The 13,114-nt window shown below is 42.0% G+C and overlaps 1 protein-coding gene across 1 annotated transcript in view; it reads left to right on the top strand.

The window, feature by feature from the left end:
• Nucleotides 1-9,025, top strand: part of LOC119456073 (glycine receptor subunit alphaZ1) — a 152,002-nt gene extending 142,977 nt beyond the window's left edge. Inside the window, exons 7-8 of the mRNA XM_037717673.2 lie at nt 1,660-2,039; nt 5,064-9,025. Coding sequence (XP_037573601.1) covers nt 1,660-2,039; nt 5,064-5,231 — 548 coding nt within the window. The 3' untranslated portion in view covers nt 5,232-9,025. The remainder of the gene's footprint in view (nt 1-1,659; nt 2,040-5,063) is intronic.
• Nucleotides 9,026-13,114: the final 4,089 nt, after the last annotated feature.

Below are 13,114 nucleotides of genomic sequence, written 5' to 3'. Positions count from 1 at the left end.
AACCAATTGTTTCACTACCGACGAGCTGCCTCAACTTGCATCGTTTCCCACTTACATCAGGCCGTCTCGAAACCGTTTGCTATAATCAGGTATTGCGCTGCTGCTTGCAATTTGACGTCTCGTCGCCATGTTCATCTTGAAGCCTTGCGTGAATTTCAGTTGGTTTTGGGCCTTTCTTTCTGAGAAACTACACTACGATCAGCTGACCCAAAATTGCGTTCACAGGCTCTGCTGCTTTCTTGTTTAACACGTCACTTCCGGTGCGAAACGACATCAGCGAACACTGGCGTGATCCGACAAGTGCCTCCTCAAAGCATGCCTAACACATAGCACTAGTGTGTATTTGTGTGTACACAGTAAGATAAATCCTCGCTTTGCTTCAGCGGCCCTCATAATAACATAAATAACATAAAATATCAAATGCTCTGCTTAGCGTGAGCTAGCATTCGGTATTTTTTGATTACTGGTTACATCATTCTTCCTGGTTCTCTACGTCTAAGGCAGTTTCGTGCGTTTATTTATACTTTCCTTTACTTTAACTCAAAATATTTATTAGTTTTCTTCTCTTTGCTGCCTTGTTTGTTCAGGCCTAAGTTGCGTGCTTAAGCATGCAATATAAACGTTTGTCGAGCTATCATGGCTAGAATGTGCCCCAGAGCCAAGATGGATTTGTCTGTGCCATTTGAAAGCATTAACTTTTTAAAGAATAATACACGCTTTACGTTTTTAACGTAAACCGCAATGCAATGCTATATTTATGAACAAAAGATGCACCTTATAAAAAGCAATTAGAGGTATTTTAATTAAAAAAGTCTAATATCTGGCGTCTAACTATGGTCAAATAGACAATCTCAAACCATTGCAGAGTGGTAGTGCGGCTGAAGGGAGGCACGCATAAACATACAATGACGATGCAGTGAATGCGAGTGTTAATAAACTGATCTTATGTTTAACCTATTATTCATATGTTTCGATATATGCAGGTTTTGTTCACTCTGTGGCCGCTTCAGCTGTGACTAGAGCAGCAGCTAAATAAGTCTGGTGGCTGTAGCCGTCTGGTGGTATTTATTCTACTCAAACAACGAGTTACTCTGGGTGCCGATTATTAACCATTACAAACGTGGTATCTGCAGGCTCACTGCTCTAACAGCTCCTAGTTAGCACTGTTAACGCGTAAAGTTAAAATTTCACAATTCGAAGATGCCGCGTTGTGTGTTTTTCCGTGTGTGGTGACCGTAGCAGTTTCCTAGATTTCATATCAGAACATAAATTAAAGTGTTCTCATGCGTCGTCCTCACTTCCCAGAAAAGCAGCACTAGAAGGCGGGGCAAGACAGGAAGGAGCACACAGAATCTATCTATCTATCTATCTATCTATCTATCTATCTATCTATCTATCTATCTATCTATCTATCTATCTATCTATCTATCTATCTATCTATCTATCTATCTATCTATCTATCTATCTATCTATCTATCTATCTATCTATCTATCTATCTATCTATCTATCTATCTATCTATCTATCTAATCTATCTATCTATCTATCTATCTATCTATCTATCTATCTTGTCCCGTCTTCGTCGCTGCTTTTCTGTGAAGCCAACTAGCTTGCCGCTCAGTTCTTGCTAGTCCTCAATTTGCTCTGTTCTTACTGGCAGGCGAGTACAGCTGCCTGCGCGCGGAGCTCGACTTGAAGCGCTCCATCGGTCACCACCTGGTGCAGTCTTACCTGCCGTCCACGCTCATCGTGGTCGTGTCATGGGTGTCCTTCTGGCTCGACGTGGACGCCATACCGGCGCGCATCACGCTGGGTGTCACCACGCTGCTCACCATTTCATCTGAGAGTTCTGACCATCAGGCCAACCTAGCGCCGGTGTCGTACGTGAAGGCGCTTGACGTATGGATGGGCACGTGCACCATGTTCGTGTTCGCCGCGGTGCTCGAGTTCACTTTCGTCTCCTACCTCGCTCGCAGAAAGCTCATCGTGCCCGCTTCTATGGGGGACGTCGAGGCTTCCCAAGATCTCGTTCTTGTCGTGGTAAGGAAACCGGAAGCTGCTGGTATAGAGGCAGGAGCGAGGTTTCAACGCGAAATAGGTGGTATTGTAAATAGTTAAACGCCTGCTTGCGTTACGTGTGAGAAATGTTGCGCAGAATGTGACAGGCTAGATGGGGACGTTTTTTTGATAATCTTGACGACCACCTCACTGCCAAGGCTAATTGTTATACTTTATTCAGTATGCCAAGGAATTTGGACTCTAACTTTTCACAGCTTCTACTCACATCCTTGCATTTCTGCTGACATTTTTACACCAGTGTTGGATCAGTGTTAAACGCTCTCATAAAATGAGTTGATGCACCTACCTACAACCAATGCTTATGAGCTTAATAACTTGAGACAAAGTCAGTAGCTCTTCAATGCGACAGCATTGGATCAAGTCCTGTGAAATAACCTTGCCCGAAATTGACAGACAAAGAGTTATTTTTACGGAATGCCGGGACACACAGACAGATTTACACTGACAGTGTTTAAACGATGCTCAGCTCATTGTGACTGGTGGTGGATCTTGATAGATGCAATGTGCTAAAATGATGTGATAAAAACCTAGCATGCCGGAGGTCTCCTTATCCAAGGAGTATTGCCTAAAAATACTTATTTTACCTTGTCACGAGCTGCTGCCGGTATTCTTTCACTGCATACCATGATCTCACGTAATAGCCTCAGATGTGTTTTTTTTTCCCAATGAGGAATAAGAATCATTCAAGGCCGCATGGAGCTCGTTGTCAAAGAAATGCATTATCGCGGTAAAATGTGTTTGGTTGTAGCTTCAGCTATAAGTGTTTTTGGTTCTCGAAAGAAAATTGAACTTCACTGCAGTGTTCTAATCAGCGATGTTCCTGAGCAGCATTAGCAGTTAACGATCACATTTTGTTAGAAAAATGTGTTAACAAAACTAGTACTGATAACGCCTTGTGGCTGTTCCTTTCAGAAATCTGAAAGGAACAGCCAAAAAGTCAGTATCCCACCCGCTCAGTGGGTATAGTGCTTTTTACTGAGCACGGGATGACATGGTTCTGTGCCCGTATTCACAAAAAGCTCTTACGATTGAATTGTTTGTAAGACGAAATTTCAGCCAATCCAGATGCAAGTCATATCATTAGCGAAGCCGGCTAACCAATGATGAAAGAGCACTGTTGAACAAACACCTTTGTGAATTTGACCGCTGATTCTCAGCAGGGATCGCAGCATTCGTAGGGAGTCGAAATTCGAGAATGCCTGCGTGCCGAACAATAACTACACGTTAACTAAAATAAGGGGTCAAAATAAATGCGGGCCCTTTGCTTTTTTAATCCCTTGTGACTTTGGGACGTTTAACCCCATCAATGAAACATTGACAAATGCTTCCTAAAACTCGAAGCTGAAGTCTTCTTAGCATGGGTGACTCTTTATTGGAATGATATAGCATTTTTTTTTAACACGAAAGTGTTTTATGCCGGGGTCCACCAAGACTTCACTGACGTATTTCCGTCACGGAAATACGTCATAGAACATAATACAAAGAAAGAAACCAGAAGAAAAAGTTCCACAAACATGCAAAATTTGGAAATCGAACCCACGACCTCTCGGTCCGCGACGATAGATCGCCGAGCGTTTAACCCATTGCGCCACAAACGCATTTGCTGAGAGCTACACAGACGCGCCTTATATATCTAACACTCCTCCGTGTACCCGCGCTCTTGCTCGGGGCGGTGCCGCCGCCTGCGAGCAGAAAAGAGAAGTACTGCATTATGACACTAACGCGCACCGACAGTGAACGCTTCGGTGGTCTCAGCACTACGACGCCTCGATGCCAGCATTCGAAGGGACGCTGGCATCAAGAAGCACTACCAACGCCACTTAGGTGGCGTTCACCGTACTCAGCACAGCGGAGCGTCGCCTCCGCAATTAGCTCTGAAAATGTTTCTGAAGTTGATCGCGGAGGCTGCAATTACGACGCGCTGTACGCGCTGATTTGACTCGGTGACGATTCAGTTACGTGCTTTGTCTTGCGCGTTGTATTAGTGTGTCAGTTACGTGCTTCGTCTTTCGCGTTGTGCTAGCGTGTGCAGCGTAGTGCAGCTTCCATATGCACGACGGTTGCTCATGGTCATCGACGTTGGTAGTCGTGATGGAGGAGACGTGCCACCAGGCGTCAGCGTGGGTGCATCAACGCCTAAGGGCGCTTTAGCCACAAAACACCAATAGACATTATATATCAATGTGCAATAAACATTACACTACTTCTGTGAAGACACGTTTCACTTTCGTGTTCTATACCGATTCCTATATAAGAGGGATCAACCACATTTTGTGAAAAGCTCCTTCATGATTGTGAGCTCTTAACACAATGCTCACCCTCCACAAGGCTCTTCTACGGTATTCTCAATATTCGCACAAAGAATGGAAAATGATGCTCTCTTGGAGTCTCACATACTTTTTAATCTCAGCTCCCCTCATCAGATCAACAACAGGAAACATTATTGTTCTAGGCATAAATGTTATGAAGATAACATTCATATTCAAAGAATTTCTTCTACTAATTCTTCAGGAGCCGCGTTTATCCGGAAAGTCTTGAGGCAAATTTTGAAGCGCCCAACACTGAAGACCACGCGAGTACAAAAGTATTGTCGAGTGATGCTGAGTTGGCATTTAATAACGAGCAACGTCACACAAAAACGGCCTGGCTGCAGCATGCAACGAAATGAAGTGAGTGTCGTTGGCATTTTATTTTCACACAGGCCACTGGCACGTCCTACGTCAAATGCAGGATGCTCCAAAGCTAACATTTCGGCAGTAGGAGTTTGGGTAGTATACCGGTCATAATCAAAAGAGAATGCGTGTAATCTGAGCTTTGATTACACTTATACTAATTTGTTTCTTGTAGTTCAGTTACTGCTTTCAGCCATAGAAGTCAACTTTCGAGCAAGTCCCGATCGTCTTGCTCAAAGCGTGGCTAATAGAAATACGTGGTGTAACGGGTCGCTAACCAATTCATCGGGGCTTTGTCTGCTTCATTCCCCAGGGAAACAACGACAAAACTCGATCCACGTCACCGTCCATCCCAACGTCCACCCACGTGATCTTGGCTTACAGACACCGTGCCAAGCAGATCGACCAAGTGAGCCGGGTCGCTTTCCCAATCGGCTTTTTTCTCTTCAACGCACTCTACTGGCCCTATTACATGATCTAGCTGGCCGTGGTCTCAGTGCCTACTGCTGCTGCTCCCAGAGTGCAGCCGTACGCCGGGAAACGGGTGGCCGCGTCCCCCCGGGAAACGGACGACTGCTGGACTGAAAAGGACTGCCATCACCAACGCACGCTCTGGTGGAAAAGAAGGCTACACTCTTTGTTCGGCCGTATTCATTCTTTTCCGACCATGATGGTATTTGTTTATCTTGTGTGCAGCCGATGTGCTGTCTACAGGGCGTCCCACTCTCAAACGGGTGCTGACACATTGACCATCGCTTGAGACTATAGCCATCCTCGTTGCATGGCTGTTGCGGTCATAATCGCAAAGAATATCATGATGAAAACTGTCTATACGCATATTTGTAAATAAGAATTAATTTACACATCAGAAACATGGTTGTACTTACGCATGACCAAAAATATTTTTGCCGTTGTTTGACTAATCGACCTAGGACAACTCAACTTTCACCATAATAAACTAGACAGATGCGCGCGTTTGTGTTTATTCATTGCTGCACAACTGTGCGACCAACCGATAAGAAAGTTAGGAACGGAACAAGGGAGGGGTAAATACTTCTATTGTGTGTTTTTGGAAGCAGTTAGCAGCAATGAATTCTGACTCTTCTTCGGTGTTGATGCATTACAGCTCGCGATAGGAGGAGACTATAGATTAATTGACTGATAGCAGCCAAATATATTTTTATGATTTCATGATAAGTGATTTTTGCTTTTATTGATACACGACAGTTCAGCTATTTGAGACTTATATGGTAGCATTGCATTCGAAAAGGTGAATGCGTGTAGTCCTTATACAGTGTTCACTTATGTTGTACTGTGTATCAAGCATTGTTCTTGAGAATATTTCTTATTGATCTCTAAGTGAAGAACAACCCAAGAGCACTTCACTCAATTTTTATTTAGTACTCAACTAGTCTTTTTCACTTAGCGTTTGTGGTGTGATAATACACGCGGGTGAATATTGTATATACAGACGACGCTAAACATTATGTATCCGCGTAAGTGAAAACAGAATCGACCAAACGAACCTAATGCATACAGACGACGTACTTACAATAACAACAGTGCTGATAGGGCGCTCCATCATGCTTGTAACGTCACCACTGTAACGTCAACCATAATCATTTACCTGACGGCTTTCTTCTGTGAGGCATTCAATAATTTATAGGGCGTCTGGTACTTCATTCACTCGTTTACTCAAAGAAACAATATATCCTACAGCAGCAAATGACAAGTACTGACCACTCGAGATGCATTGCTTTCCCGACAGTCCTCATTCTGAGTTCTTTCAGACTGAAGACTGATTGCCTGTTGCCGCACTGAGACGTTGTTGGCGTTTTGGTCGAAGCGTTTGTGCTGCCGCGTGCAATATTCCGCATATTAGCGCGTAATCTATACACAGCATTGAAGGACTATTGAAAGGCAATGAACATAGGTTTCCCTGCCCACAGATGCTCAGGCACTTCATCGTTGTGGTGGAGTTTGTCATGGACATTGGTTATGTAAACTATTTAACTTTATTGATTAGACGTCTAAGCTATACATGCAGCGCCTAATGACTTCTCGTCTTCATTTCCGTACCGACACGTAATCATGTTTGTGTATGTTTCACAGGTAAATTACTATCCAGACTGATGCACAATGGACCAGCACAGAGTAGGGCTTATCAGTTTTGTTGATGATGACATCCTTATATTAACTGTTAGTTGAATAATTGAATACAACAGTGCATTCACTCTTCTTGCGGTAATGTTTACCTGTCCATTTGAGTCGTTGTATACAGCATGCTCCTTCGTGGCACCGGAACATTTTCACTTCTACACTACCACGTGAGATCACTCACGTTCACATCCAAGCCTACTCATCATCTTTGGGGGACAGTTGAATGAGACCATTTCAATGAACTCTTGTCAGTAAATATTATGGGCCAGAGAGTCATCATTTATGCATCGGTTAAAACGTCGTCGCTATAACATTCCTCATCTATTTTATGCTTTTCGCGTGATAGACTTAAGGAGGCAGATAAATTATGACTGGCAATAGAGTTCAAAGCCAATCGTAGATATTTTTTCCAGTCGTGATTTTGGATTCGGGACTTGTGCTCAAAGCAAATACTAGTAAATGCTTGTCATCTTCACCGCTACAATAATTTATATTATACATCATTTTACCGGTGAGGCACCCCAAGGAAAGTGAATTACGCGAAGTTTCAATGTTAAAATATTTCGTACTACATAAACTGTATTTTTTAGACAGTTGAAAAGTCAGTAGCATGTTGCTTTGGTTACGTGTTCTTCTTTCAGGGGTTTTGCGTGCCAAAACCAGTTCTGATTATGAGGTACGCCGTAATTGAAGACTCCGGATTCTGATCACCTGGGGTTCTTTAACGCCAGCAAATTAGACTAGCTGAAATTTGCACAGAGTAGCGTCACCAGCAGGCTGAATTTCGACACCAAGACAAACAGAATGCTAGTCACCTAAGATTGCGAATTGCAAGCAGCTTATTCCCCTTTTAGCAGTAACGCACAAAAACTACTTTTATTGTCATTGTGCAGGCCTTAATAATTGGCTCTTCAGGCAACAGGCTATATGCGTAGGAAATTATGATGTCACCCATGACCGTCGTTTTTATCCAAAGCAACGCAACTGTTTTGAGATCGATTTGTAGTTTTCGCCAGGCTAATCAACATTGCTCTTCGCATGATAACATAAGTCGTTTCAAAGGATTGAAAGTATAAATTTGAGCTGCGCCTATTGGGAATAATACGCATTTCTTTCGAGCAAGGACGCGCTCGTACACACTGCTGCAAAAAATCTTGAGAAATATTCATAGCACGTTCATATCGCAACCGCCTGCAGCTTTTCATCTGGCAATGAAGGCGCACTGAAATGTGGGTTTCTACTGAGGTCAAAGTGAATTTACGAATGACAATGAGTGGTTGCTACCCGTGGCCTGAGAGATATAAGGAAAAAAATTATGAAAAGGTGCTACACATACATAGCGCATTTATTTCTTTGGCCATCATATGCATGTTTTATAGACTTGTTCCTCCCAAACGGACGACAAAGTATTCGAATTTGTTTGTGCGCTGGAGAAATCACGACAATGCACACCTTTATCTTTCTCGTGACAGAAAGTGAACTGGGCTGAGCATTCATTTACTGTAGCTTTTAAAAAGTTTTTTTTATTCTTAGTGCTCAGTATTTTGCTTTTGTCTAGCACTGCTGATGGGTACAATAGCAGCAATTACAGACAAGTTGCAGGCTTGCAACCACTAAAGCTTAGCACTTTGTTTTGTTTTTTATCACGTTATTTTGATGCAATCTTTATTAAAAAGACAACCTCGACTAAAAATAAATAATTTGATTTCTTTCATTTTATTTAAAGCTCTTCTGTCAAACCTCATCTTTAGTGCTAATAGTTTGCGAAGGAAAAGCAAGAAGCATACACTGGCTCACTGAAATATAAAACGAAGGTTAATGTTAGCGAAAAAGTATTACTTTAGTTTTGAATATTGCCCATGGCGACAAGTTAATATTGTTACAAGTTGGTAGGAAATTAAAATCTTTAGCCGAAGTCCATAATGCAGCCGGAATGTATTTCGTGTTCAGCATGGTATCGAAAATCTTGAAATCTTATCATTTAGGAGCGTGCTTCTGATATGACAATACCATGTAATAAAATTGCAGAAATACTGCGACCTGAAAGAGAATAATCTTGGAAGGCCAAGGAAGCACGCTTAACCCAATAATTCCATTGAATATTTCGTTCTTCTTTTTCGTTTCGAATCGAAAGCAGATTCTTATTTTACCGTCAGAATTGTTTTTTTTTTGTAAAATGTGTATAGTTGTTCATTGATACAAGGTTTTCGTTGATTGTTATTTTTTTGTCTTTCTTCTGCATAAAAGGAGAGGTTTGCACGTTTCTGATGAACTCAAGAGCATGTAAAAAGCGACTGGTGTACATATACAACTTGTGTAAATAGTTTTATCTGATAATTGTTTCATTGTAGTCCGTGTGAATTCACTGTTATATTTAGAAATATGACGCAAGAGATCTATTCTGCTAAGGCAACTCACAAAGCTGCGCTACTGACAAATGTGCCTCTGAAAATATATCATTCGTTAGTGATTTTGCTCATGCATCATGCGTAAATGTTCCATTACCTACCATATCTGAATAGTGTCAAGTTATGAGAAAGTTATATAGTCATTCGCATTCGTGGTTGTATCTTGCATCGAGCCATGCCACTAATGATTAATTTCTGTCATTCACGTTTTTACTACATAAGTACAATCGGAGAGAAAGATGTGATTAATGCAATAAGACGCGGCACATTGGAATTTATCTTTGTTGCTTAACAATATCATTCACTGAAAGCATATAATCCGAATACGAAACAGCATATATGTTGGCGAGCAAAAGTATGGAAAAAAATTTATTCGCGTAAGGAAAAAGAAAATAGAACTAATAAAAGCAGCAATTACATCTTACTGCTTCGATGCGCTGTTTATATAGTCTTAGACATTGCCGGCTTCTTTCATGAATAAATGTTTGTTGGTTGAAGCAATGAAATTGTTATTTTGTATAGTGAACAGATTCAATATTGCATTGCCTTTGCTCACTCGAGTGAATGCTGTGTTAGAAGGTTCTGAAGAAAGTTATTGTCTAAGCAACATCACACCTGTTTCCCAATGGGATAACTTGGTAATGCTGCGTTGACTGTTCGCCGAAATCAATTATCTCTGCATTATTTGGATGGGAATTATGAAATAAAGTACTTTACATTTATATCTGTTCATATTTTTGGTGAGTATAAAAGTCAATGTGGAAGAACTGTCGGCTGCGAGCTGCATTTCAACGTGTCGCAGTCAGCATTTTCAGATAGCTGCAACCTGCATTCATCAATGACAGAGGTAAGTGGTGCATGAAACAGTTTGTTCTTCCGATGTCACTTTAAACTACGATAAATAATTCCTCTTCTTTTATGGTGCTTTTCACCGTAAAGAAATAAGGGGGCAAAGAAACTATGACTGGCAATGAAAATCAATAGTACAGATTATTTTCAGCATGGACGATAGGTTCGGTATTTGTACTTGGCGTTTTAAAGAGAAGTTTTAGGTAACGATACCCCGCGACTTTGTTTGCGCAGTCAAAACAAGCGGCACTGTGCAATAGGAAACGGCCTCGAATTCGTACGTTTAATATATATATATATATATATATATATGCATATGCGGGCGAAGTCTTTCTTCCTTTGGAGGCGACGGCTGCCGCCAGCCCATATATATATATATATATATATATATATATATATAAAGAGAGAGAGAGAGCGACGAGAGCGAAGAATAGAGAGGAAGAGCTCGATTTTTGTTAATCGTGACTATAAAGCCAACCGACCATGAAACCACGAAAAGCGTCGGAGAAATTAGCTGTGATTGAACTGGCAATTAAGAAAATATAAAAAAATGTAAATGAAAGTGAACAAAACAATAACTTGCCGCCGGTGCTAGCCGAACCCACAACCTCCGATATATATAACCGAACAAACCTCGATTGAGCGCTAACGAACACCGCTCTTTTGCCGTCCGCTTCGTCCCGTGCGTTACACCACAGCATTGGACGAGACGCGGCGCTGTCAAAATTAGCCCACGTCTCAAGGTGGTACGTTGCAAGGGTACGAACGTGGCACGTGCACTAATGCATGACTCCTCTGCTCCATGTGCGTTCGATTTGCGCTGAGCATGCTCCCTTTGAAATTAGCAGATTCGCGAGGCAAATGCGCAAAAAAAAAAATGCTGTGGAATCACACGTCCGATCTTACTTCAAATTCATTGGTGCGCTAGAGGCTTCATGCTGCAGTGACATCTATGTGGCAGGCTGGTCTCGAGGTTCGTGTTTCTTCCTGTTGAATATTGCGAAAGAAGTGCGCTGGCAAAATTTTGTTAATGCTCGTAGAATGTAGATAAGGCTAAACAAAATTAGGCAGTTTCAACGCATATATTGGACTCAAGGTAAATTGAAGCTTCAGCTAAGTGCGTCATTCTATTTTGTCAAACCTTTGTTTACTTCTCTTGTTGAGTTTAATCCAAAACTATATCTACATTCAATGTTACGCTTCATCCCATTTATGCGTTACGCTGTTGCCAAGCTATGCTGAAATGCAAACACCACATCTGGCGGATGCAGTGTCGGACGTCGACATAGAGATGAAACTAGGAATAAGGTGATGTTTTATATTTGTCGAGGGAAGAGTAGAGAAAAGAGGTGCGTGCACAAAGATGAAAGACATGTACGAAATTACATTTCAGAATTTCGTACCTCTTGTGTCACACTACAATAGCCATAGTAGAGAATGGGAGAGGAATAGGAATAGTCAAAGGTCCATATTTGAGTAGCCCAAGTATAAAAAAACAAACATTTGAAATGAAAACAAAAATGCCGTTGAATATCATGCGAAATCTCATAAATGTGTTGGTGGGCTTTAGTAAACTTATGAGCCGACGTTGTATATGTAGACGTTTTATGTCGTGATTAATTTTTTATTACGCTGAACAGAGGTGTAATCACTGGCACTGTTGGTCAAAATTCCGTGCTATTTCAGCCAGAGAGCATGCAGTGGCGCATTCCCAGCTGCCACAAATGGCGAATGCCAGAAATTAAGAAATTTGAGAAAAGCAACGAAGCTGCCGAATATCATGTACTGTCTCATTAGGGCATCGAAATTGTAGAGCTTACTGTGAGTCGCCACTAATTGTACAGATTTTATGCAGAACACAGGTGCGCTTACTGACACTATTTTGTAGGTAAATTCTTTGCTGTACGATCCGGTTTGCTGCTTCCTACTCAGTACGAAAGAACGCGAACCCGGTGCAGTGGCCAAGTAAAGCTTTGATTACAAAAGAAAATGTAGTAGGCTAGTTCGTTTCACGAAATGAGAGACCACAGTGAACCTTCAACGCCACATGTCACGTGCTTCTGTGTCGGTGGCCTGACATTGTCCCTGAATAATCAGTAAGTATGGTGCAGGCCCCGCCCTTTAGCAGAATGGACTCGCCAAGGAAAAGAAATGCGTAGTCTTGCACATGACGCAGCGCGCTTCCTATACCTTGCCTAGATCGAGATATTTGCACGATTCTGCGCCAATTCGCAGTCCTCATTCTTCAATGTTGCCGGATACCGACGGCATGCAAGAACAGAAGGTCCAGCAGCACTTAGATAAGCCGAGATTATTTCCAATCGACATTTTATTCGCCTCTATACACACATTGTGTGCGCTAGCTGCTGTCTTGGCGTGTGAACAAAAGCCCATTATACCCACTACCACAATATCAATAAGGAACTGCCCCATTGCTCACTACCCGTGCCAGGGAACAACGATGCAGATAGTTATGCTGCTGCATTTTAGATTTCTACCCACGGCTTTAGCTGGGCGGTATGGCTAGACAGCTTGGTTCCATTGATGGCCACAGTAGGAGCCGCTATAACTACTGCACTGAAATAAATTAGAAGGCAAAATTTGTACAATAACACAAAGGGAAGTGTCTTAATATTTGAAGCTCAAGCTGGTTGCCTAAAAAAAAAACGACGCCCGAACAAATATTCGTAACAAGATGTGACATGTGTCTGCTGCACCAAATTTCCGGACACCACACAGCGCATCCTAATGGAATGGGAAGGTATTCACCCAGTGAGACTCATTGGTAACGTACGCCTTCCAGAAGTGCTTGGATTTAAAGTGGATAAAAGCATCAATCTGCCAGCACTCAAGATAAGCAAGAGACGCTTAGCGTATTGGTGGAGAAATAGCAGAGAAGAGATTGATCTGAGCGCATCAGTTATCAGACATAGGTAGCGCTACAAGG

The sequence above is a fragment of the Dermacentor silvarum genome, chromosome 6, assembly GCF_013339745.2.
Source record: "Dermacentor silvarum isolate Dsil-2018 chromosome 6, BIME_Dsil_1.4, whole genome shotgun sequence".
NCBI lineage: Eukaryota > Metazoa > Arthropoda > Arachnida > Ixodida > Ixodidae > Dermacentor > Dermacentor silvarum.
This window is presented reverse-complemented; position numbering and strand designations above follow the sequence as displayed.